Source organism: Physeter macrocephalus, chromosome 5, assembly GCF_002837175.3.
Source record: "Physeter macrocephalus isolate SW-GA chromosome 5, ASM283717v5, whole genome shotgun sequence".
Classification (NCBI taxonomy): domain Eukaryota; kingdom Metazoa; phylum Chordata; class Mammalia; order Artiodactyla; family Physeteridae; genus Physeter; species Physeter macrocephalus.
In genome coordinates this window covers 46,803,937-46,827,298 of record NC_041218.1, presented here as the reverse complement: position 1 = coordinate 46,827,298, position 23,362 = coordinate 46,803,937, and the positions used below count along the sequence as shown (strand labels likewise).

The following is a 23,362-nucleotide window of genomic DNA, read 5'->3' as shown; positions in this document are numbered from 1 at the left end:
AAAATAATCTGAGCTGTTGTGTAGGTCCTCTTGTGTCTGCCCCTGAAAACAGTGGTTTTTGCCCCATTCAGGATGGCTTAGCTCCATGAATCTTCTTGCACGTTTCCTGTTTTTGTCTGTTGCCATGAGGACTTCTGGAGACACTTGACCAGGCCCCCCTGTGAAGTCCAGAGCCTGGACACTTGCAGACTTCACCTTGCCATCCAGGCTGACATCCTTGCCGGGAACAGAAATGAGGTTTTGCTGATATGTCACCTTCTCGACCAGCCCATGTGGGTGCTTCGCGATTGCACAGCGCTTTTCTAAGCTCATTCCTACTTTCCAGCCCCCACTGACACCCTGTCCACCTCTGCTGGGTCCCCAGGGCTCTGAGTTCACCCTCCAGCACTGTGGGTGAGGCTGGGATCACAACCAAACTGGGGGCTCCCTGAGGGTGGGCCCAGGCCTTCTTCTCTGAATCTCTCCAGGGTGGGCCCGCAGAGGGCTGGGCTCAGAGAAGAAAACGATAAAGGATACTGACCTACGGGGGTAAGAGGTGTCCTGTGGCTGTCATTTCTCTGTGACCTTGGTGTTAGGACAGACACAGGCCGACTTACAGACAGAGTGGAAGGGGGTTGCAAGGGCCCAACCCGTTTCTCCTGGGAACGTGGAGTCCCACCCCAAGGCCGGGGCTGAGATGGGCACAGTGTCCTGTAATCCTGGTGAATATTCAGCCGTTCTGTCCCCTTCGCTGGCTCCTGCCTATGCAAACAGCCACCTGGGTGTGCTGGCTGCGGCGGCAGGAGCAGGGGACAGTGGGCAGGAAGCGGGGCTCACCGAGGCTGACCAAGGAGCCGCTGCCACACCCCTACCATGGACAGCAAGTTGTGGGGTGCCTGCATCCTCTGCTTGCTGCGCCCCTTACCCATCGTGAGTAGCCAGCTCAGACCCTCCTGCCCCTCCCACTGGGCTCGAGATCTGGGAGCCACAGGGCCGTACTGGGGTCCACCCTTCACCAGCACAGGAGTCTCTCTACCAAGCAAGTGGTGGCTTGACTTGGAGAACTCCTCCTCTCCTCCGTGGCCCCCTCCTCTCCTCCCCCTCCCTTCCCAGGCAGCCTGCTCATCCCTGGGGAGCTCTGACAAGTAAACCGTCCTTCCTGGGGCTGAACGGAATTTGCCTGTTGCTCCCCCCAGGGCCTGTCTGCACCCTCTGGGGGCCACGAGACTCTGTCCCAAGACAGTACTTCCGCCTCCCCTTCACACCCCAAGTCTTATCCACACCCCCTCCTCCGAGAAGCTCCCCAGAGCCCCCCCTATCCCCACGACCCCTGGAGCCACTCCATCTGGTTGCTTCCTTTGAAGAGGGTGTGGCCAGGGACTGAGAGGCCCTGGGTAGTAAGTGAGCAGCTACTCCCCTGCGGCATTTGGGGGACACTTCCTCGCATGATATGCCCTGGGACCCTGAGAAGCTGTCCACCATCAGATATTGCTCGGAGGCCTAGAGTGCTGGAGAACGGGCTGCCAGGAGGGGGCCCTCTCTGAATGTGCCGCAGTTCCCCAGCATGCTTTCCCGGAGTGGATGCAAGTGACAGTGACGCGGGGACCAGGATGGGAGACACAGGTCCCGGGGAGGAAGCTGCAGCCCCCAGGGACTCCTGAGAGCCCCCAGGGACTGAGGGCTCACTCTTCCTCCACTGGCTTGTGTGTGAGTGTGTGTATGTGGGCGGGGGCCCGTGCCGCGCCTCCCAGGCACTGCGCTGCACCTGCCCCTCATGCATGGCCTTTAGGCTTGAATCCTGGAGCAGTGAAACTAGCTGTGTGATCTGTGCAAGTCCCTTCCTGGGCCTCACTTGTCTGTTCTGTCAAAGAAGAACACAGTATCTGCCCCCCGGGGCTGCTGTGCATGGAGTCAGATCTGACTTGTCAAAGGCTGGGCATGTGGGGTGCAGTATGGGAGACTCCTACGCCCTCCCCTCTTCAGTGAGGGGCGCCTCTCGTCTGTGTGCACCCTACAATGAATGCTCTATTTTTGGGAGGGGAGACTGAGATCCCGTGGGGGTCATTCAGCTGCTGGTGGCAGGGTCAGGGCCAGCACCAAGTCACTGTTTCCCAGTGTGGCCTCCATCCTGCACAGACCCCAGGTTAGCTGTAGTCGCGGTCAGCAAGGCCGAGGTACGCAGGGTGACAGAGTCTCCCCTCAGGAGGAGTGGGCCCGGTCCAGGGGCCAGACGACCCCCGAGCCCTAGGTGAGTGGGGCGGGGGGCGTCCATCAGGAGCGTTTGGGTAAGTCTTGGAATGGTCCACCGTTCCCCACCCCGTACAGTCTCCACCTGTTACCACACATCTGGGTCATGAGTTGGGCTTCCCTGAATTTTCCTCCCCTTAGGAACTGTGACGGCTGTCTGTCTCTCCTTTCGGTGGGAGGCGTCCCACAAGGGGCCCTAGTTCTTTTGGCCTCAGTGGTTCCCTAGTCAGGCCCTGAGAACGTATCCCAGGAAGGGATGGGCTGCAGACGTGGAGGGGGAGGAAGGGCAGACAGAGCCCGCGGTCCCATATCAGGCGAGTCTGCCCTCCTCATCTACCCGCTTCTGACCATCAGACTGCTACTGGGGACATGTGGGGGAGATAAGACTGGGGCTGTGCTCTGAGATGGCTCCTGGGTCCCTGAGTCCTGGGAAGGAAGCCAAGAGGCGCCACCAGGTTGGAGACCCAGAGCCTGGGCGGCAGGTGGAATCTGTAACCTGAGGTCCCTGGGGCCCAAGCAGGAGGTGGCAGAGCTGAGCCCACGCTGGATTTGGGCAAACAGGGTCAGCAGGTCAGGACAGGGGTGTCCTTCCCCGTAGGGCAGGGCTGGTAGGGGTGAGCCTACTTACTGGAGTGGGTCTCCAGGTCCTCTCCTAGCCCACTGGCCTGTCCTTGGGTCCCTTCCATGTGGCCACCTACTGTCCACTGTCCCCACTCTGGTGTTTGAAGTCCCTTCTCTCTGACCCCAGTCCCTGTCTCGCATCCACCGTGCTCTTTGCCGTGCCTGGATTTCTGTCAAAGGACACCGGGAGTTAATTAAACACCTGCTGATACAGACTCTGTGCCAGACATCGGGGCTTGTGTGTGCATGTGTGTGTGAGTGTGGGTGCGAGGACGGCCATGGGAAGGGCTCTCCCCTCACCCACCTCAGGTGCATCTGTCCACTCCCTTGTCTGTGTGCCTTCTTTGTCCCGAGTGCTCTTTTCCTCACCAATTAAAAAAAAAATGCTCCTTTTTTTTTCAGGTCCGGCTCAAATGCCACCTTCTCAGCCCTTGTGAGAAGGGCCACCCTCCCATAGCACCTGTCCTGCCTCTGATCAGTTGGTATTGGATCTATCAGGACCAGGTTTTAGCTCCTATCCTCACTCCACTCCTCCCTGTGAAATCCTTGGGGACAGAAATCTACACTGATTGAATTTGAAGTGCATGTTGTACACAAATGTGGGCTATGGATCGTGTTCACAGAGTAAGGAGCATGTCTTATAGAGTTGGGTTCCCTCACATGTATCTGTTTGGGGCTGTGCCCTGTTGGACAGTCCATTTCAGTTTTTCTCCAGTCTGGGGCAATGGGACGGAGAGGTGTTAAGAATTCCTGGGCTTCCCTGGTGGCACAGCGGTTGAGAGTCCACCTGCCGATGCAGGGGACGCGGGTTCGTGCCCCGGGCCGGGAGGATCCCACATGCCGCGGAGCGGTTGGGCCCGTGAGCCACGGCCGCTGAGCCTGCGCGTCCGGAGCCTGTGCTCCGCAACGGGAGAGGCCACAACAGTGAGAGGCCTGTGTACTGCAAAAAACAACAAGAAAAAAACAAAACAGAAAAAGAATTCCTGCCTTTGACTCCCAGCTTCCTAGGGAACTTGTTAAAATGCAAAGTCCTAGATCCAGCCATAGATCTCTGCATATTCTTGGCTCCATCCCAGGTGATCTGCAGTTAGATCATGAGGCACACTTTCAGAAATACCGCTAGAGGGTTTCCAGGAAAACAGCTTCTTTTCCAGCTTCCAGGGATCATTCCCTGTGGTCACTGGGTGGCACCAGGCTCTGGGAAACTCCTAAAACTGTAATCCTTCATGATTACTGAGTCACACAACAAACCCATTATCCCTCCATGTATCTATCCATTACCTACCCATCCATTTGCATGTGCATGCCCTCATCCATCCACCTGTCCACGCATCCACCATGCATCCAGTCATCCATCCATCCATGCATGTATTCACGCATCCGTCTATCTCTTCACCTATCTATTGTATGTATGTTCACTCATTCAACCAGCCAGCCACACGGTTACCCATTCATCCATGAATCCACATTCATCTGCTCTTTCACCTCATTCATCTACTCACTCACTTATCCATCTATCCTCTCACTAATCTACCCATTTTTTTCACATATCTTTGTCAGGGTACCTCTGAAAGCAGAGCTTGAGACAAAGGCAGCTGTGTAGGTAGTTGTATTAGTTTCCTGTTGCTGCTGTAACAAATTACCGCCAACTTAGTGACTTAAAACGGCACAAACCCATTTTCTTACAATTCTGGGGGGCAGAAGTCCAAAATGGTTTTCAGTGGTTTAAAACCAAAGTGTTGGCAGGGCTGCATTCCTTTCTGGAGACTGTAGGGGAGAACTCGCTTCCTTGCCTCTTCCAGCTTCTGGATGCCACCTGCATTCCTTGGCTTATGATCCTCCACCTTCAAAGCCAGCAGTGTAGCATCTTCATCTCTCTCTCTCTCTCTCTCTCTCACACACACACACACACACACACACACACACACACACACTCACACACATACTCCTCTGCTTCTGTCAGAATATCTCCTTATCTCACCCTGACGCTCCTGCTTCCCTCTTATAAAGACCCTTGTGATGACATTGGGTCCACCCAGATAATCCAGGATAATTGCTCCATCTCAAGATCCTTAACTTAATCACATCTGCAAAGTCTCTTTGTAAGGTTGCATAGTCACAGGTTTCAGGGATTAGGACATGGACATTTTGGGGGGCCATTACTCTGTCTACCAAGGTACTTTATGCAGAATTGCCTTCGGGGAGTGGGAGTACAGAGCAGGGGAGTAAAACAAAGAAGGAACAAAGGCTGCTACACGGATGCATTATTGAGTTGGCCATCTCTGGGAGATCTTCTGAAGACTTTTGTTTAATGTGACTCAGAACTTACTTCCATGAGATGGAAAGGGGAAGCATCCGTCCAAATCTCTATTCTCTCTGCCTCCCTCCCTTCCTGCTTGCCTGCCTTTTGTCCAAATATCCATTAAGCATACCTGGATGAGTCGGACCCTGTGCTTAAGAGCATGGCCATGGAAATGAATCAGGCTTTATCTCTGTCTTCAGGTCATTTGACCAGCAAACCCAGAAGAAGCATCCAGTTGGCTTAGCTCATCTCATTAACTCTCTCCTGCAGGTACTGGGCCACGTGCACCCAGAGTGTGACTTCATCACCCAGCTGAGAGAGGATGAGCGAGCTTGTCTACAAGCCTCAGAGGGGATGGCCAACTCCACCTTGGGTACGTGGCTTGGGAGGGTGGGGGTGGCTTGTCACGGATTTCCTGATCTCCTCCAGCCTCCCATTCAGGATGGTGGACAAGCCTGTCCCCAGGGCTGAGTCTCGCCTGCTCCCATCTCGCTGTCTAGGCTGCCCTAGGACCTGGGATGGGCTGCTGTGCTGGCCGACGGCAGGCTCTGGCGAGTGGGTGAGCCTCCCCTGCCCGGCTTTCTTCTCTCACTTCAGCTCAGAGCCAGGTGAGGGGCGATGGGGGTGTGATGGGGGAAGGGGGAGGACGCAGAGGTGATGTGGTTTCATCTGGTGGTGGCAGAATGTGGTGGCCACACCCCTGGCTTTGGGGCCAGGCAGACCTGGATTGAGCACGGCCTTCCCCCTTCCCCTCTTTCAGTGTGACCTTGGGCGAGTCAGTCACCCTCCCAGACCCTCAGCCTCCTGACCTCCCGTGACCTGGAGAAAACAAGAGCACTAACTGAACGGAGGGCGGGGTTAATGATCGGGGCTTGGCAGTGCTGAACTCAGGGCCTGGAACTGAGTAAACGTCCTCTGGGAAGTTGCCTGCTTCACCTCCCTGGCCTGGGTGTCTGGGGTGGACGGTCCCTCCAGGGGCAGAGAGGGCCTCCTTTCTCCCCCCTGCCCTTAGGACGCTGGAGGCCCAACTCGCTACTTTGCTCCTCAAGGGAACCATTCTTTCAATTAACAGAAGGTGAGTCTGAGGCCAGAGAGGAAGTTCCTAGACCGTTCCCCAAGCAGGCTGGGCCTGGACCCCAGGCCTCAGAAGAGAAGGCTCCTCTCTCTCTGCTGCAGAGACGGGCTGTCTGTGCAGACCTGCCAGGGTCACTCCCCGGCTCCCCGACCTCTCCTGGGGAGAGAGAAGGAGCTGTCCTGACAAAATCTCTCCTTCCCCGCCTCTGTTGCCTCCCAGGGGCCGGGGCCGTGAAGCGGGATTGCACCATCACGGGCTGGTCTGAGCCCTTCCCGCCCTATCCTGAGGCCTGTCCTGTGCCCCTGGAGCTGCTAACTGAAGAGGTGAGAGGCTCCTGGCCTCTTGGAGGAAGGGTCGCCGTGCATGTTGGGTTGGGTGGTGGACCGCACAACTGTAGGGGCCGCCGTTCCCATTGTAGTCAGCAGGTTGGAATAGTCATTACAGCACATTTCCGGAAGATGGCAGTGTCTGGAAGAGAGAGGGTCTTGTGCTCACTTGCTCAAGGGTGACAGGTGGGCCGCGCAGCTAGGAGGGAGAGGGGAGGCAGAGGGCAGGGAAGGAGATGTGCTGGCCACCGTCTTCTTTTCTCCTTGGCGTACCCTCTCTGTGCCCAGGCCTCCAGGGCGGGGAGCTGAGAGTAGTTCTGGGAAACAAAGGCTCTTAGTGGTCCTGGGCGAGCTCCTTGCCCTCTCTGGCCCTCAGTCTGTGGGCAAGCGAGAGAAACCAAAGCCTGGAGTGATGTCAGTGAGGCCTAACCTAGCCGGCACACCCCACGCTTCCAAATTGAGCAGGGCCTTTGCAAGGTGCCTGCACACCCATAATCCCATATCATTTCCCCCGCAGCCCTGAAGGCAAAGCATGAGTCTGACATTTTTTCAGATAAAAAGACTGAGTCTGGGAGGGGAGATGATTGCCTGCATCCCTCAGGGGAGCTGGGTCCCCGATCGATCCCCTCCCCGCAAGGCTGCTCTCTCCGTCTCTGGAGTCCAGGCTAGACTTTGATGGATCCAAATCCTTGGTCTTGGAGAGACCTTTTCCTTGCAGCTGTCCCTGGCTGTCCCCTTTATTTGGGGATGTCGTGTTCCCAAGCCAGTGAGCAAGTTGGATGTCAATAAACAAGCCCGATTTCCTCCTGAGCTTTGTCACTCCCCAGGGACGTGCGGTTTCTGTGGCAGCCTCCCCTACCCCCAGCGACAGCCAGAGTTAAGCATCTAGCTCCCCCTCCCCCCACCCCTCCCCTGCTTCCTCACCAGCGGTCAGGCTGCAAACCCCGGAGGGAGTTTGCTGCGGTCCTCACAGACACCCCTGCCCCGACATGGGCAGTTTCGGGATAGAACTGAAAATGTCACCTGTTTGATGGTCAAGCCTCCCTTTCCTCAAAGGCCCAGTTGCTGAGCGTTCCTCCGTCTCCACCCTCCCCAGAAATCCTACTTCTCCACCGTGAGGATCATCTACACCATGGGCCACAGCGTCTCTGCCGCGGCTCTCTTCATGGCCATCACCATCCTGGTTGCCCTCAGGTTCGCCATCCTCATCACCTGCTCCAGAACCTGCGCCCTCCGCATCGTCCACAGCACCAAACTTGAACCCTTACCTGGATATTCGAGACGTTCCCAGATCTGGCATTGGCCATTTCTAACTTTTCCTTTCCCTTCCCCCAGGAGCAGACCCATCCCTTCACACTCCAGGTCTGGCTCCCACCTCTACACCTTTGCTTGTGTGGAACTTCTTCTATTTGCTTGGAATGCCTGCTTCCTTTTTTCTCAGTGCCCTCAGATCTGTTAAAATTCAAAGCTCAGCTCTCATCTGCCTCAAGAGTCCTCTTTGGCTCTTCTGTGAAGCCCTTCTTGACTATGTCAACCCTTTGATCTTTGCCCTCTCAAAGCCCCACCTCACCCCACCCCCCAGCCTGGCCTGCGCTGTTCTCTGTCTCCTGGGGATGAGCCTCCTCTCTCTGATGATCAGGGGGCTCCCCTGGGCAGGACCCTGTCCTTTCTGCCTCTGTCCTCCACACCGTGAGCTCCCTGAAGGCAAGGGACTGCTATTCTCTGTCCTCTCACCTACACTGAGCCCAGCTGTCCCGCAAGGTTATAGCTGAAGCCTCAAGATCAACGCAATCCATCCAATCCAATCGGACCCAATCCAATCCAAGCCAGTTCAGTTCAGTTCACCTCCCGCCCTGCTCAGCCTCCCCAAGCCCACTTTGAGCACACCAGAAGCCCCTCTCCCACCTTGCCTCCTGTTCCTCACCCCTCCTGTCCCCTCCAGGAGGCTCCACTGCCCCAGGAACTACATCCACACTCAGCTGTTCATCACCTTTATTCTCAAGGCGGGAGCTGTGTTCCTGAAGGATGCCACCCTCTTTCACGGCGAGAACACGGACCACTGCAGCTTCTCCACTGTAACAGCCATGGGTCGGGGTGCTGGTGCGGGTGCGGGCGAGGAGGTTGGATTAGAGATGCAGATGTGCCTGTCGGGTAACGTGGGCTGACCCTGCGGCTCCCGCTTTGCTAACGACAGAGCGGGAAATCACCCCTCCCCCTTCCTCCCCCTCCTTGCGGTCAAGTTCTAAATCCTCCGGCATCGCTTCCCTTATTCCACTCTCCACTCCATATTCTGTGTTCCCGTTCCATTCCCCATCCCATACCCCAACCCGGACTACATTTCACTCCAGCCAGCCTTTCCATTTCACACTTCCTCTGAGCACTGTCTGTCTGTGCTGGGCGTGGGTACGTCAGGGGCTGGGCAGAGCCGTGTGCCTCCCTTGAGAAGCACCCAGGGTGCCTAAGGGGACAGATTATACCAGACCATGGGACCCCTATGTAGAGGGAGCTGAAAGCTGGGCGAGAACAGGAGAGGGCTTCAGGGAGGAGATAGCTTTGGAGCTGGGTGGGCAGCAGTGAGAGGGAAGGAGTGGAGAGCACCAGGGTGAACGTGTCCAGTGTGAGAGGACCAGCTCTCACAGACAGGAGAAGCTGGGGCCAGTCCAAGAAACAGGGGTGTCATCCTGGGAGCCGGGAGGCGGGCTATGAGAAGAGACCGAAAATAAGGGAAGTTGGGCTGAGTGTGGGGCCCCAGCACCTACCAGGTACTCTGACACCGTGCTGGAAATGAACAGCTACATGAATGAACAAACCAACAGGTGACCTTCATTCGTTAATGAAAGACATAATAACAGTATGTGTATCGAGCACTTATGTGCCAGGTATTACGCTAAATGCTTTACATACGTTATCTCCTTTTACTTCCTACATCTATTTTCATTTTAGTCCCATATGTAGATGAGGGATAATTAGCGATGTCACCCAGCAGCTGAATGGTGTGAGGGACCAAGCCTGGGCCGTTCTGAGCTCAGAAGCGAGCGCTCCTCACCTGGCAGATGAGCAGAGTCATACGGTGAATGCGTGAACGCGTGCACGGGTACACGCGCGCATGTTCGCAGGACGGAGCAGTGCATGAATAAATGGTGCTCCGTACCCTCAGCTCTAGGGATTGACTTGAGCTCAGGAGGGATGGGGTGAGAGTAAAAACAGTAGCAGTTCGTATACAGGGTTTCCGTTTAATCCTTATGATGAGGCCACGAGCCGGCACTGGAAGTTTTTCCTTTTAGAGATGAGAAGCTAAGGTGTGGGAAGGTTATCCAGATGGTAGATTTGAACCCAGCCCGTCTGGATCCCAAATCTGTGCTCTTAACCACCACATTACCCTACCACACCCCCTCTGGGGCAGCCCAAGGTGGAGGAGACCTGGAGGTTTGGGGCCTGAGTGGGGTAGGGGAGACTTGGCGGGGCTCCAATGGGTGTCCGGGCTCTGAAGCGCCCAGCCCCTGGCCTGCAGGTTCTGTGCAAGGTCTCTGTGGCCACCTCCCATTTCGCCACCATGACCAACTTCAGCTGGCTGCTGGCAGAAGCTGTCTACCTGACCTGCCTCTTGGCCTCCACGTCACCCAGCACAAGGAGAACCTTCTGGTGGCTGGTCCTTGCTGGCTGGGGTGAGCACCGAGGGCTGGTTTGGGCACTGTGCGGGTGTTGGGGGGTCGGGGATGCCCAGGGAGCTCACACCAAGGTCCCTTCATCTCACTCACGATGACCCCAAGGCCCAGGGAGAGGAAGGGCAGCCTACAGTCCTACAGCGAGTGCTGGAGTTCAGGGCCAGGTCCCCGGTCTCCGGGCTCTCTCCTGGTCCCGCCTTCACAGTGCCCTGTGTGACTGGCTGCAGTGGTGGGAGGTGGGTGCAGGATGAAGACCCCTTACTCGTGTCTTTTCTGTACCCCCTCAGGGCTTCCCCTGCTCTTCACCGGCATGTGGGTGGGTTGCAAGTTGGCCTTTGAGGATGTTGCGTGAGTCTGGGCTATCCCTTCATCACACCCGTACTGGGTCCCCATGGGGCATGGACTGGACGCTCAGGCAATGAGGCTGTCCTCCAAGCTGGGAAGAGGAGGAGAACTCCCAGGCTTGGGGGAGGGGTGGGAGATGCAGTCGTGGATAGCACAAAAGGGGCTTGGGCCTGGGCAAGAAGGGGGTGCAGAACCTCAGGGTTCGGGGCTCAGGGGGTAGGGGGCTGTAAGTGAGGGCCTTCTGGAACAGGGGGAGTGTTGGAGCCACAAGAAGGCAGCAAACAGACTGAGTTTTGAGAAACTCAACCACCTAGGTGGAGAGAAAGAGCGAACCCAGCTTGGATCAGGGCACGCCTTTGGAAAGTGCCTAAATGTCTGAGAGGACATAGATAAGGCTGGTTGGGAGTAGGGTGAGGCTAGAAGGCTCAAATTCCAAAGTGAGGAACCTAGAGGCTGGTAGGTAGAGAGGAGGGAGGAGCATGGGTGCCGCAGAAAAGGGCTTTCCAGCAACTGTACTCTTCCCACCCCATCCCCTCCCCCCCGCCCCCCCCATCAGCGCCGGCCTGTCCTCTCCCCAGGTGCTGGGACCTGGACGACAGCTCCCCCTACTGGTGGATCATCAAAGGACCCATCGTCCTTTCCGTTGGGGTCAGTGCCTGGGGCCATTGTCCTCTGCTTTATTCAGCCAACCTCCCTGGGTCCACGGAGCAGCCATACACAGCAGGAAACACGACTCCAGGCTGGGAGTCAGGACACCTGGGGTTCCATCCTGGTTCTGCCGCAGATTCTCTGTGAGGCCCTCTCTGGACCTCAGCAGCCCATTGGTAAAACCAGCGCTCAGGCCTCTTCTAGCTCAGAATTTTGATGAGTCTGGCGCCCTGCTTGCAGATCACCTACCACTGCAGTGAGGCTGGGCTGGGAGAGTAGAAGACGCGGCAGCTGAAACTTCTACCTGCTCCCACGTGGAAGACAGGGCAGCTAGGACTGGTTTTTGTGGCCTGGGTGAATGTATGCATTTTTGTCAGTTTTGCAGTTGTGCAAAGAGAAGGCCACATGCTTTGTGCCAGAGAAGAGGCTGAGAGGTGCTGGAGGCAGGATGGCAAGGCTGACCTCCCACCCTTGGTCCTGGGACTGGAAAGGGAGGGGGACCCTGAGCCCCCTATGGGGCCGTCCGGTCTCAGGCGACAAGGTCTAGAGCAATGACCTGCACATCCATCTACCTGCACGTCCCTGCCTCTCAAGGATTTGAGGTTTCTAGTCCCCAAAGATGTCCCACCTCAGGCCATTTGGGTCACCCCTGACCCTTGCCTTCCACCTTCCTACACCTCTATTTCCAGGTGAACTTTGGGCTTTTTCTCAATATTATCCGTATCTTGCTGAGGAAACTGGAGCCAGCTCAGGGCAGCCTCCACACCCAGCATCAGTACTGGTAACGTGTGTGTGTGTGTGTGTGTGTGTGTGTGTGTGTGTGTGTGTGTGTGTTTCCGGGGGTTCTGGGGACATAACTGGAGTAAGAGTCAGCATGGTTCTCTGAGGAAACTGGAGCCAGCTCAGGGCAGCCTCCACACCCAGCATCAGTACTGGTAACGTGTGTGTGTGTGTGTGTGTGTGTGTGTGTGTGTGTTTCCGGGGGTTCTGGGGACATAACTGGAGTAAGAGTCAGCATGGTTCTCTTTTATGCACGATTAGGCATCCATGATCCTGGTCCAGTGCTTGTCCCTATGTCCCCAGAGAGAATAGATCTGGTCCCTGCCCTCCAGTAGGTCACAATATAGGAAGGATGGGGCTCCAAACAGCCAGTTGCCAGCCCAAATAGGCCGATGGGTGTTGGGATCAATTTCTACGGGAGCCTGTGGAAGGAGATCCTTTCTAAACAGATGGTGGGGTTGGACTACAGTCTGGGAAGACTTCCTGGAAGAGGTGTCTTTGAGCTAGACTTTGAAAGATGCATAGACTTGACTAGAATAAATTGAGACAAGACAATTTGGCAGAGGGAACAGCAGAATCCAGGGGCCCAAAGTAAGGAAGCCCAGGGTGCATGTGGGGAGTTCTCCAGGGTGGCTGGTGTGTAGAGTTGATATGGGAAGCTGGTGGGAAGTGAAAGTAGGCAGGGGGCCCATGGGACTTTCTAATTCCAGCCTTGGGCTTGTCTTTTTCTGCAGGCGTCTCTCCAAGTCAACCCTTCTCCTCATCCCGCTGTTTGGAATTCACTACGTCATCTTCAACTTCCTGCCTGACAGTGCTGGCCTGGGCATTCGCCTCCCCCTGGAGCTGGGACTGGGTTCCTTCCAGGTGAGGACCCCCACAGCACTCACTCCTTCCTTCTGAGTCCTTGGGCAGGAGGAAGGTGCTGCCGCCCACAGGCTTGGTTGAGTTCATGGTAGGGTGAGGGCAACTAGGCTCGTTATTCTTCCTTCCAGACACTCATCCATCTATTCAAGTATCCATCTGTCTGTTTTTCTCCCATCCATCCATCTCTCTATTCATTCAACTACTCATGCACCTATCTACATATCCATCCATCTACCCATCCATTCATCCATCCGTCCGCCCATCCATCCATCCATCCGTCCGTCCGTCCATCCATCCATCCATCCGTCCATCCATCCATCCATCCATCCATCCATCCAATCTATTCAACATTTACTGAGCACCTATTATGTGTCAGGCTCTGTGCTTAATACTAGGGGATGCAGAAATAAAGAGAATCAGAGAAACAGACCAACGGGGCCAAAAGTACAGCCTTGGCAGGCTTGCTATGACAATTACATGTGACAATATGCCTGGCACATGGTAAGTGATGAATATGTCTACTTTCCCTTTTCCCAAAGACCTGGTCCAAGTCACAGCCTGGCGGAGAGTAGGGGAAAAAGGTAGTAGGAAGACTGCAGACACCTTGAGGCCAGGCCAAGGTGATGGGGTCCTTTCTCTTTGGCCCCGCAGGGCTTCATTGTTGCCATCCTGTACTGCTTCCTCAACCAAGAGGTATGTGACTCAGGCTATCCTTATTTTTTAAGTCTTCCCTCCCACCAGTCCTAAGGCTGCCTCTCTCCTGCCCAGCCCCTGTAAATCCCCGATCAGGCCAAACACTGAGTCCTGCAATCCTTTGTGGAAATCTGTCCTGAGTTTCTGGATCAAGCTTAACCTGAATACTTCCTGTAAACATCTTTTATCCATCCCTCCTCTGGGCTGGGCCAAGTTTACTGCCCATTCAGCAGGAGGTGGAGAAGGCCTTTCAGGGATCAGAAGAGCGGTCCAAGGGTGGGTTAAAAGGATCCTTTAATTCTGTGTTTCTAAAACTGAACTAGAGAGAGTGGGCGAAGGAATAAGTCGGCTCCTGGAGAGACAGGGAGAAGACACAGAGGAGCCAAGAAATCAGAGGTAGACTTACAAAGTCTAGGAAAATAAATTCAAGGGCAGAGACAGGGAGGATGATGGAGAGAAAAGCCAGGGACTCTGAGAGAGAGCACCTGGAGGAGAGACGCACAAAAAGAACAGACCAAACAGAGATGGACAAGCACGTGAATAGACAGAATAGATGGTACCGGTGCACATGTAGAACTATGGAGAGATGGTAAAGAGGAGTGAATTATAACATCCCACCCAGAAGACACTTTGCATTTTTCCTTTAGGACAGACTTGCTTTATGGGGAGGGGTGGGAGAATTTAACTCAGTGCCCCAGACAACCAGGTCCTGTCGCTGTGTGCACAGGCAGAGTCACGGGCTCCCTCTGGTGGCCAAGGATTTGCTGTGGGCTCTGTGTTCTGCTGGAGACCTGGATGTACGTACCTGTACCCCAGCTGTGGAGCATTGCACCCCCCTATTCTGCCACCACTGTCTCTTATTGGCTCCCTCCCCTCTGACATTCTTTGCTCCCACCCTAGCCTTTCTGAGTCTTCTGCAGCCGTATCTGGCGTCTGGATGCAGACACAGGACTGCAGTATCTGATTGTCGTGGCTCATGGGCCCTGGGGTTGCTGAGAGGGGCGAGGAACAGCCCTGGGCAAGGTGGGTGGGATCTGGAAAAGGGGATTCCACAGAGAGATGTGAAGGGATCTGTCCCAGGAAGAGGTTTGGGGACCCGATAGTTAAATGCCTCTGGAGACAGGGAGCTTACTACCTATCAGTGACACTTTCTATCATCAGGAAGCTCACCTTTATGTTGAATGGAAATCTGTCTCCTTTTCATCTTTGTCACAGCCTAAATTCAGCTCTGTCGGAAATGTCACAGCCTCTCAGCCCCCCTTTGCCCCAGCAGCCCCTTGGAGATGTGAAGATACAGACACTGCCCCCCCCCCAACCTCTCCCAAGTGGCTTTTCTTTCAGTTACTCTCAATCCCCTCAATTGCACCTCCTCAGACAGAGTTTGGAGGCCTCTCTTCCTTCAGGTTATGTCCCCTGGACAGGTTCCCAGTGGCCACAGTTCAGCTCAGTGGGCAGAGGCAGGAATGAGCCCCAGAGCAGGGGATGGTCTAAGCTTTGGGGGAAGACAGAGTAGCTTTTTGGCCAGAAACTCAAGAAAGCACCCGTAAATGTCTTTAACTGGGCCCAGACAAAGGCAGTGCTAAAAGAGAAAGGAGCCAAAGGGAATGGTCAGAAATACAGGAAGGAGGAAGTAGTATCCTCTAGAGGTAGTACTTAGCAGTGGCTGTGGCCAACCATAGCTTCTGCTGCTCCAGGAACCCCTGTCTCTGTTTCTCCTGCATGGTCTCCCGCTGCACCCTCAGCCCTACTGGGGCTGAGTAAAGAAGTGGCAATGGGACCTTCCTAACATCCTCCCTCTTGTCCTTGCTTGGAGGTGAGGACTGAGATCTCACGGAGATGGCGTGGCCATGATCCTGAACTTCTGCCAGCCTGGAGGACTCACGCCAAGTGGACGATGCCTTCCCACTCAAGGGCGAAGGTGCTGACATCTGTGTGCTAGGCTGGCCACGTCACGTGACTGGAATCCACACCTGAACTTGGTCAGCTACACGGGCCCACCACCCTTCAGAGGAATGGGAGCAGCGCCCCCTGGGAACCCTCAGTTGACGCCTCCGCCCAAGCTGCTGCCCAGCCTTTCTTCCCTGTCCTGCCCCTGACTCTTTTCTCTGTGTGTCCGCCTCTGATTTCCTTGGTTCCTGTCTGTTCTTCTCATGTTCCTCTTCCTGGAGTCTGGGCCATAGCCCAACGCCAGAGGAGCCAATAAACTTGTAAATGAATAGATACACGTTTGAGTGAAACCATGCGCCTCTGCAGGGGAGGGATCTGCAGGCTTTATTTGAACCCCCGGTGCAGACATGCATTTATCGCGTCTCAGTTCATGTCACGTCCCCATCACTTGTCTGTGCAAGGATCCTCTTGTTTAATTCATTAAAAAAATGTATTCTCTTTTGTCTCTACCTGCACTCCCATTCCCCTCGTCCTACAGGCAAACATTCCAATGTGTTAAATGTGAATTCTTGTGTTTCTGTGTTCTTGCAAAATGTGTAGTGTTGTGTGTGTCTGTACTTTTTTTCCTTTTTGCGGTACGCGGGCCTCTCACTGTTGCGGCCTCTCCCGTTGCGGAGCACAGGCTCGGGACGCGCAGGCTCAGCGGCCATGGCTCACGGGCCCAGCCGCTCCGCGGCATGTGGGATCCTCCCGGACCGGGGCACGAACCTGCGTTCCCTGCATCGGCAGGCGGACTCCCAACCACTGCGCCACCAGGGAAGCCCTCTGTACTTTTAATTTACATAAATGCTGTCGGTTATATGCTTCATCCTGCTTCTGATGTTTTTCCTCTCAGCATGGTACTTTTAAGAGATCCACCCTTCTGGCCATGTGCTCATCTGGTTGCTTGTTTTGACTGCCATATGGTGCCACATGGTGTCACCGCCCACGTGTGACCGTCCTGTCTCCCCCTGCCTCTAGGTGAATGTTCACGTGTTTGTGCCCTCATGCCCCCATGCCAGCAAGCCTTTCTCCGGGACACATACCACAGAGTGGAAGTGCCAGGTCAGCGGTTGTGCCTTTTCTTAACGTGACGGAGTGGTGCCAGATTGCACTCCAGAGCTCCGGCGAGATCTCCACGCCCACCAGCAGCTCTGCCAACACTAGGCATTACCCAGTCTTTGGGTAAAGAGATTATGGCATTTTCTTTTAAAATCCCTTCTATTTCTCCCAAATGCCCTACAATGAGTATGAACTGCGTTTATGATCTGAGACTAAAGGAAGAAATGCATGGTAGGGTTTTTAGACTGTGGCCACACTTTGACATTTGTCTGATCAGGAAAGTGCTGGGCAGCTGGGTATTATGGCCAACAATGTGACCTTGGGTTTCATATGACTGCATCTCCTTGCACTGGAACCCCTGTGACTGTAAGGGCAAGAGTGGCCATCAGAAGAGAAGACAATGGCAGCTGAGGTAGTGAAGGAAGGCTTCCTGGAGGCTGGGGAATGGAGCTGAGTTTTGCAGGACAGATCTGCTGTGAGTGGTTCAAAAATGGACGAGATTTCGTTTTAATAGTCAAAGAGTGGTCTCCTGAAGTTTTTTTTTTTGTTTTCCTAAACCCTGGGGAGGGGCTGTGCCCTTCTATTTATTTATTTATTTTTATTTTAAAATTTTATTTATTTTATTTTTTGCTGTGTTGGGTCTTTGTTGCTGCACGTGCGCTTTTCTCTGGTTGTGGCGAGCGGGGGCTACTCTTCATTGCGGTGCAAGGGCTTCTCATTGCGGTGGCTTCCCTTGTTGCAGAGCATGGGGTCTAGGTGCGTGGACTTCAGTAGTCGTGGCAGGCGGGCTCAGTAGTCGTGGCGCACGGGCTTAGTTGCTCCGCAGCATGTGGGATCTTCCCGGACCAGGGCTCGAACCCGTGTCCCCTGCATTGGCAGGCGGATTCTTAACCACTGCGCCGCCAGGGAAGCCCCGCCTGAAGTCTAAACTGGCATCAGTAGTGGTTAGCTAGCAGTTAATGTTAGCAGTTCGTGGTGGTAGCAGTGCTTGAAGCAGAAGCTCACTTTGTGAATTGTCCATCCCTTCCCTAGAGGTTTCATCTATGGCTGGAAGTCTACTCCTTGCTTCCTCCAGTTTCTACTGGAGCCTCAAATTCCCACCACTTTGCTAGTCTCTTCCTCTACAAGGATCCTTTGCCTGGGGCTACATTGAGGGTTTCTGGGCAGCTCCCCTGATTGGCAAACCCTTCCCTTCTCGGGGCCTCAGCAACCCCTTCTGCAGCAGAAAGGAGTCGGTCAATAGGTGACTTCTGAGAGCTTTTCAAAAGGAACATTGAATTGCAGGCAACAGAGTTGAGAAGAGCAATGCTTAACTTGGCCACCAGGTGGCAGAACAATGACGGTCAAGAACATTGGCTGGGCTGACCGAGTTCCCTGATGAGGCCCCAGCGCTGGAGATGGACACAGGGCCCCCAGGGCCTGGCTTGGGCCACAGTGAGCCTGCAGGGCTGGTGGAAGAAGGACCTCGTGGTCTGGCGAGCGTAGGGGGGCAGGAGGCTTTTGGAGGAGGCAGGGAATGGGACACCCCCGAGCCCTTCAACCCCAGTCTTGAGGAGGAAGAAGCTGATAAGAAGAGTGAGAGCTGAAGGGATAGGAGAACCTGTGCTCACTGGAGTCTCTGTACAGGGTTCACACCAGATGGGAGGGGTTTCCCTGGGCCCCTGGTTTTAGCAGGGAAAGTAGGATTTTCCATCATCCACTGCAGCGTTTTCCTTCCAGCCAGCCTCTCCTCAGGTCCTGAAAGGAGTTTCCTAAAGGGAAGGAAGAAACTTCCCTGTTGTGGCCAACCTGTACTCCTGTCCACTGTGGGGAGGAGGAGGGAGCGTAAAGAAGAGGGACCTGTTCCCTGTCCCAGGGGAGACCCCAGGAATGTTGAAGAGATCCCCAGGGATGAGCCCAAACCTGGATGTGAGTAAGAACGGGTGTGTGGGGCTCAAATTCTCTGGGCTGTGGGAACTCAGAGAACAGGGTGTCGGTGAGGGCAGGAGCAGTCAAGGAAGGCCTCCTGGAGGAAGGGACTCGGGCTGGTTGTATAGATCCTAGAACCCCACCAGGCCAAGAGCCACCATCTGCTGGGCAGGAAGCAAGAGTGTGGCTGATCTCAGCTTGAGGAGCAACGTTTGGAGGAAGGGTCTGCAGGACAGGATGGTAGGTATCAGACTCAGACTTTGTTCTCCTCAGGGATATTCATGGACATTCCTGTTAGGGCTCTGGGTTCTGTGGGGCCACCTATTTGCTAAGTACTTGCTTAGGTGGCAGACACCTTGCTAGCACTTGGAAACACGGCTGCAAACAATTCCAGAACATTCCTATTCAGGGGCTTAGGGTCTGGTTAGGGAGATTATGAGTCAGAGGTCTCTGTTGCAGGCCACAGGACCCCTCAGGCTGGGTTAAGCAGAAACATGATTTAGTCGAGAACATCAGGGAGCTCACTGTCTCCAGAAGTACAGTCAGAGGCAGCGCCCACCCCCAACCAGGGGACCACTGTGGTGAATTTCCCACTCCACGACTTTTGGTTGCAGACTCAGGCGCTCACACCAGTAACACTGAGGACGCAATGCCAGACACCCCACACGGCTGTCCTGAAAAGCCAAACTCCTCCACTGCCACGCTTGCCAAAAACTCAATTGCACTTGGCGCTGGCTTCCTCTTCCGAACCCAAGTCTCACAGAGCTACCTCTGATGGCACGGCCCTGGTCCTGACCCTGCCCACTAGCTGCAGGGGTTGCGAGAGAGCCCATGCTGACTTCTACCCGGAGAGGGTCCACACACTGTCACAAGTTCCTCAGACATAAGACAGGCATTCAGAATAAGCTGGCTGGCCACGAACATGACAGATGTCCAACACTGGGAGACAGTCATGCAGCTCAAACAATTGCATGATAATGGCTATAGGCGTACAGAGGAGAAAGAGAGTACCAAAAGAAGAAACATCTAGGGGACCAAATCTAGTCTGGGGGTGTTAACAAAAGACTTTCTCGAGAAAGCGACATGTAAGCTGAGATTAGACCGTGAATATGAATTGGCTGGGTAAGGAAGTGGGTAAAATCCCAGGTAGTGGAAATAGCACGTGCAAAGGCCCCGAGGTGAAAAGGAGCTTGTCATTCGGCAGGACCTGAAAGTAGTTACTGTGGCTGGATTGAAGTGAGAAAAGGGGAGGGTGGCCTGAGATGAGGTGGGGTGGGCAGCACCCAGATCACACAGGGACAGGAAAAGCCACGTTAAGGAGGTTTCATCCCAAGAGCTGTTGGAAGTGTGTAATATAATGAGACAGGTTTTTGCAGTAATCCCTCTGACTGGTATGGATGGGAAGACTGGATTTGGGGTGGAGACCTCAGCTGGAAGCAGGGAGGCTGAAAAGGGAGGCTTGGCTCAGGGGATGGTGGTAGAAAAGACTAGGCCAGATTGAAGATGTCTAATTGGGTGATGAGTTAATGTGTGAGGTGAAGAGAAGGGAGCTTTGTAGGAAGATTCCTGGAACAGGCCGAGGTGGAGAGGAGCACGTTTTAGGGGGAAGAGCACATTTCAGGAGTGGGAGCATGGTCAGTGTGGGGTGCACGGGGGACAGATGGACGCCAAGAGGCAGGCTGGAGCTGAGGAGACAGGCCTGGCTGCGAAGTGAGATTCCTGAGTTGTGGGACTATCTGTGGTGGTTTTTGACCCCTGGGCGGTGAGAGTGAGGTGTGAGCCTGGAAGGGGGCTGGAGGGACTGAATATCCACAGGCCCGCGCAGGAGCAGGAGCCTCCGGAGGAGGCTGGAGGGAGCAGCCCGAGAGTGGGAGGAAATCCAGATGGACTGGGATGGGGATGGTGTGAGCGCTGCTGCGCAGCCCTAGGACCTGAGACCAGGCTTGCAAAGCAGGCTGTGGACTTGACGGCACAGCTCACGGCAGGAGCACAGCTCACGGCAGGAGCAGGAGCATCTGGGGCAGAAGATGGACTCGGAAGGCAGCCTGTTGGGGGCTACACAGTGAGAGGGCCGTGAGGACGCAGAAGCAGGCCGTGTGGACACGCCCTTTACCCAGGCTGGTCTGGGAGGGGGAGGGGAGATGAGAGGGTATCGGGGAGGGGAATGTGGGTCGATGGGGGTTTGTTTCTTTGTAAGAAGACTGTCTGGATAAATGCTAATGAGCTGGATGTAGGAGTCACCGAAGGACGGGGGGAGGGCAAGTGGTGGAGCGAGGTCATTGAGAAGGTGGCCCCAGGACCCAGGTGGGGGCATGTTGTCTGGGGAAGGTGGCCCCTGCCCCCAGGGAGGTGGTAGATGCAGGCGACAGGAGGGCCCAGGTGGGCAGCGTAGGAGGCTGGCTGGAGGCGAGGTTGTCTGCAGGGCGAGGGGAGCTGAGGTGGGAGTGGAGAGTGGTGGGGCCTTGAGGAGAAGGAAGATGCTGGGAGGTAGTAGTGGCAGAGCGCGGGGGGGACCAGCTGGGAGGAATGTGGCGAGCTGGGCAGGTGAATTCGGAGTTATGACAATTTCCCTCGGGGGAGTGTCTGGCCCAGAGAAGGCCAAGGGGAGCCTCTTCAGGGCGGGGTTTTGCCCAGAAGACAGTGGCACTTGAGACTTCCATTTGCAAATGAGGGTTTGCACTGATGACCCCCGGGATCTAAGCCAGAGGGGGCGGTGGATGGAATGCAGCGGGTTACGGCAGCGTCAGCTGTGTAGATGGGGGGCATTGAGGAAAGACCCGGAAGGACAGGCGGGCGAGGTCAGAGGGGATGAGAGCTGCTCTGGTGCGGTTTGTAGCCAGGGCAAGGGCTCCGCGCTGGGCGAGGGAGGGGCTGCCGGGAGACCAGGAGGAGGGCCCGGAGGGGCTGCTTGGCCAGTGGGCCTGGGCATCACAGTCACCCGGGATGAAGGCTGCAGTTGAGGTGAAGGAGGACTTAGAGCCAGTCTCCAGTGATGAGGGAAGGCTGGCGACTGCAGGGAGGGGCTCAGGTGCGGGGGGAGCGACACTGAGTAAGGAGGACAGGGCAAGCCAGAGGGAGACACAGGACAAGGCCACAGGTGGAGAGGACCCGGGCGGGGGGCAGGGCAGGAGGCAGGAAAAGATCCAGGCCCTTGCCCCGACTCTGGAACCCTGGTGTGTCCCGGTCCTGCTGTGATGGCCTCACCCTCCAAACTTTGGGGCTGCCAGTGACCGGGCCCTGGAACCATTCGGAACAGGGCTGCCTTCAGAGGTAGGACCAGGCTTTGGAGACCAGCAAGGAACCGTAAACTGCAGACGTTTGGGACTTTTATTTGGTTGGAGGGGGGCAGTCTGTTCTGTCTCTCTCATCTATTTGAATCTCTTTGTGTGGATGTTTCTCTTCTGGGGCTCTCCCCCTCTGTCTCTGTATTTCTATCTCTCTCTGTATTTCTATCTCTCTCTGTATTTCTCTCTCTCTCTCTCTCTGTATTTCTATGTATTTCTCTCTGTACTCTCTCTGTATATCTCTCTCCCTCCCTGTCTCTCCCTCTCTCTGTCTCTGTCCTTCTGTTTCTGTCTCTGTCTCTTTCTTCCTCTGTATGGGGCCCCAGCTTCCAGCTGTGGGAAGTGACCGAACAGCCCATGGGGCAGCTGGCCCGTCTCTATGATACCGGACACCTGGGGCTGCGGTTGGCTGCGGGTGGCTGGAGCCTGTAGCTTGTATCCAGACGGCCAGCTCCCCAACCTGTCAGAATCCTCTGCGTTTCCCTCCGTCCATTCCCCTCGCCCACGTCTTTCTCTTTCCCCCCGTCTTCCCTCTAGACCATTCTACCCCAGGAGTCCCTTCCACAGACAGGGTGCCTTGTGTGTGTGTGTGTGTGTGTGTGTGTGTGTGTGTGTGTGTGTGTGAGGAGTCTGGGGGATGACAGGTGGGGCAACATAACCCAAGTTCACGGGGCCTGTCTGCGGGCGTCCCAGGGAGCAGGTCAGGACGGCAGGCAGGATTGGGTTGATGGGCAGACCGTTTCCCAGTCTCGGAGATGTTGCATAAGCAGCCGCAGCTCTGCACACATTCCCATGGTTACGGGGCTGGGACAGGCTGGCAGTGGTGGCATCGCCATGGCACCAGCGTGGCCCGGGGCTCAGCTGGCATGGTGCTGGCACAGAGCAGCTCTAGGTTCTCACTGGACGGATCTTTGCCAGGCAGGGCCCCTCCCGGGCATCCAGCAGCCTGTGGAGTCAGGCGGGAGGCAAACAGCCCAGGACCAGCTTTGGGGGGGAAGGCTGGACGTTCCTCTCAGCCTCTCAGCCCAGCAGCCAGAGCTCCGTGGGGTACAGGGGTGGCCAGGGGAGTAAACGCCTCCTACGCTAGCCAGCTCAGCACAGGCAGGCCTGACCCTACCCACAGCCCAGGTCCTCAGTCCTCAATCTGCAGGAATCTTGACCTTGACCTTGGCCTCAGTCTTGGAGTTCTCATCTCCTGCACACCCTCCTGCTAAACCTGTACCCTGGGGATCTCTCAGTGGAGACCTAAGCCCTGCTTTTGGGGGCGGGTATGCATACCGAGAACAGAGGCATGTAGGACTCAGGCCAGCAGGACGGAGGGGATTCAAATGTCAGAGGTCAGCGGGGGTCAGAGCGGTTATAGGAGTCCTCCTGGAAGGCAGTGGTGTGTTGGGCCCATGAAGATGAGCAAGATCCTGGGAGGAGGAGTAGCTGACATGAAGGTGGGGAGGCCCAGAGCACACGACCTGCTTGATCAGTTTAGGTCTTTCAAAAAGAGAATATCCGTGTGTGTGTGTGTGTGTGTGTGTGTGTGTGTGTGTGTATGTGTGCGTGTGTGTGTATGTGCGCGTGTGTGTATGTGTGCGTGTATGTGTGCGTGTGTGTGTGTGTGCGTGTGCGTGTGTGTGTGTGTGTGT

General features: G+C 55.5%; 1 protein-coding gene across 1 annotated transcript; it reads left to right on the top strand.

Moving 5' to 3' along the window:
* Window positions 1-852: 852 nt before the first annotated feature.
* GHRHR (growth hormone releasing hormone receptor) lies at window positions 853-15,484 on the top strand. The gene is made up of 13 exons (XM_007130016.1): window positions 853-909; window positions 5,420-5,522; window positions 5,650-5,757; window positions 6,444-6,547; window positions 7,647-7,744; window positions 8,493-8,625; window positions 10,062-10,215; window positions 10,503-10,563; window positions 11,139-11,208; window positions 11,898-11,989; window positions 12,723-12,852; window positions 13,504-13,545; window positions 15,359-15,484. Exons 1-13 carry the CDS (start codon window positions 853-855, stop codon window positions 15,482-15,484), a joined length of 1,278 nt encoding a protein of 425 aa, XP_007130078.1.
* The last annotated feature ends 7,878 nt before the right edge of the window (window positions 15,485-23,362 follow it).

Bases quoted from the DNA above. Each gene is read 5' to 3' on its own strand.
- GHRHR (XM_007130016.1), top strand. From the start codon at position 853: ATGGACAGCAAGTTGTGGGGTGCCTGCATCCTCTGCTTGCTGCGCCCC. The intron at 8,626-10,061 runs GTAACAGCCATG...CCTGGCCTGCAG, and splicing joins ACCACTGCAGCTTCTCCACT to GTTCTGTGCAAGGTCTCTGT. The intron at 10,216-10,502 runs GTGAGCACCGAG...GTACCCCCTCAG, and splicing joins GCTGGTCCTTGCTGGCTGGG to GGCTTCCCCTGCTCTTCACC.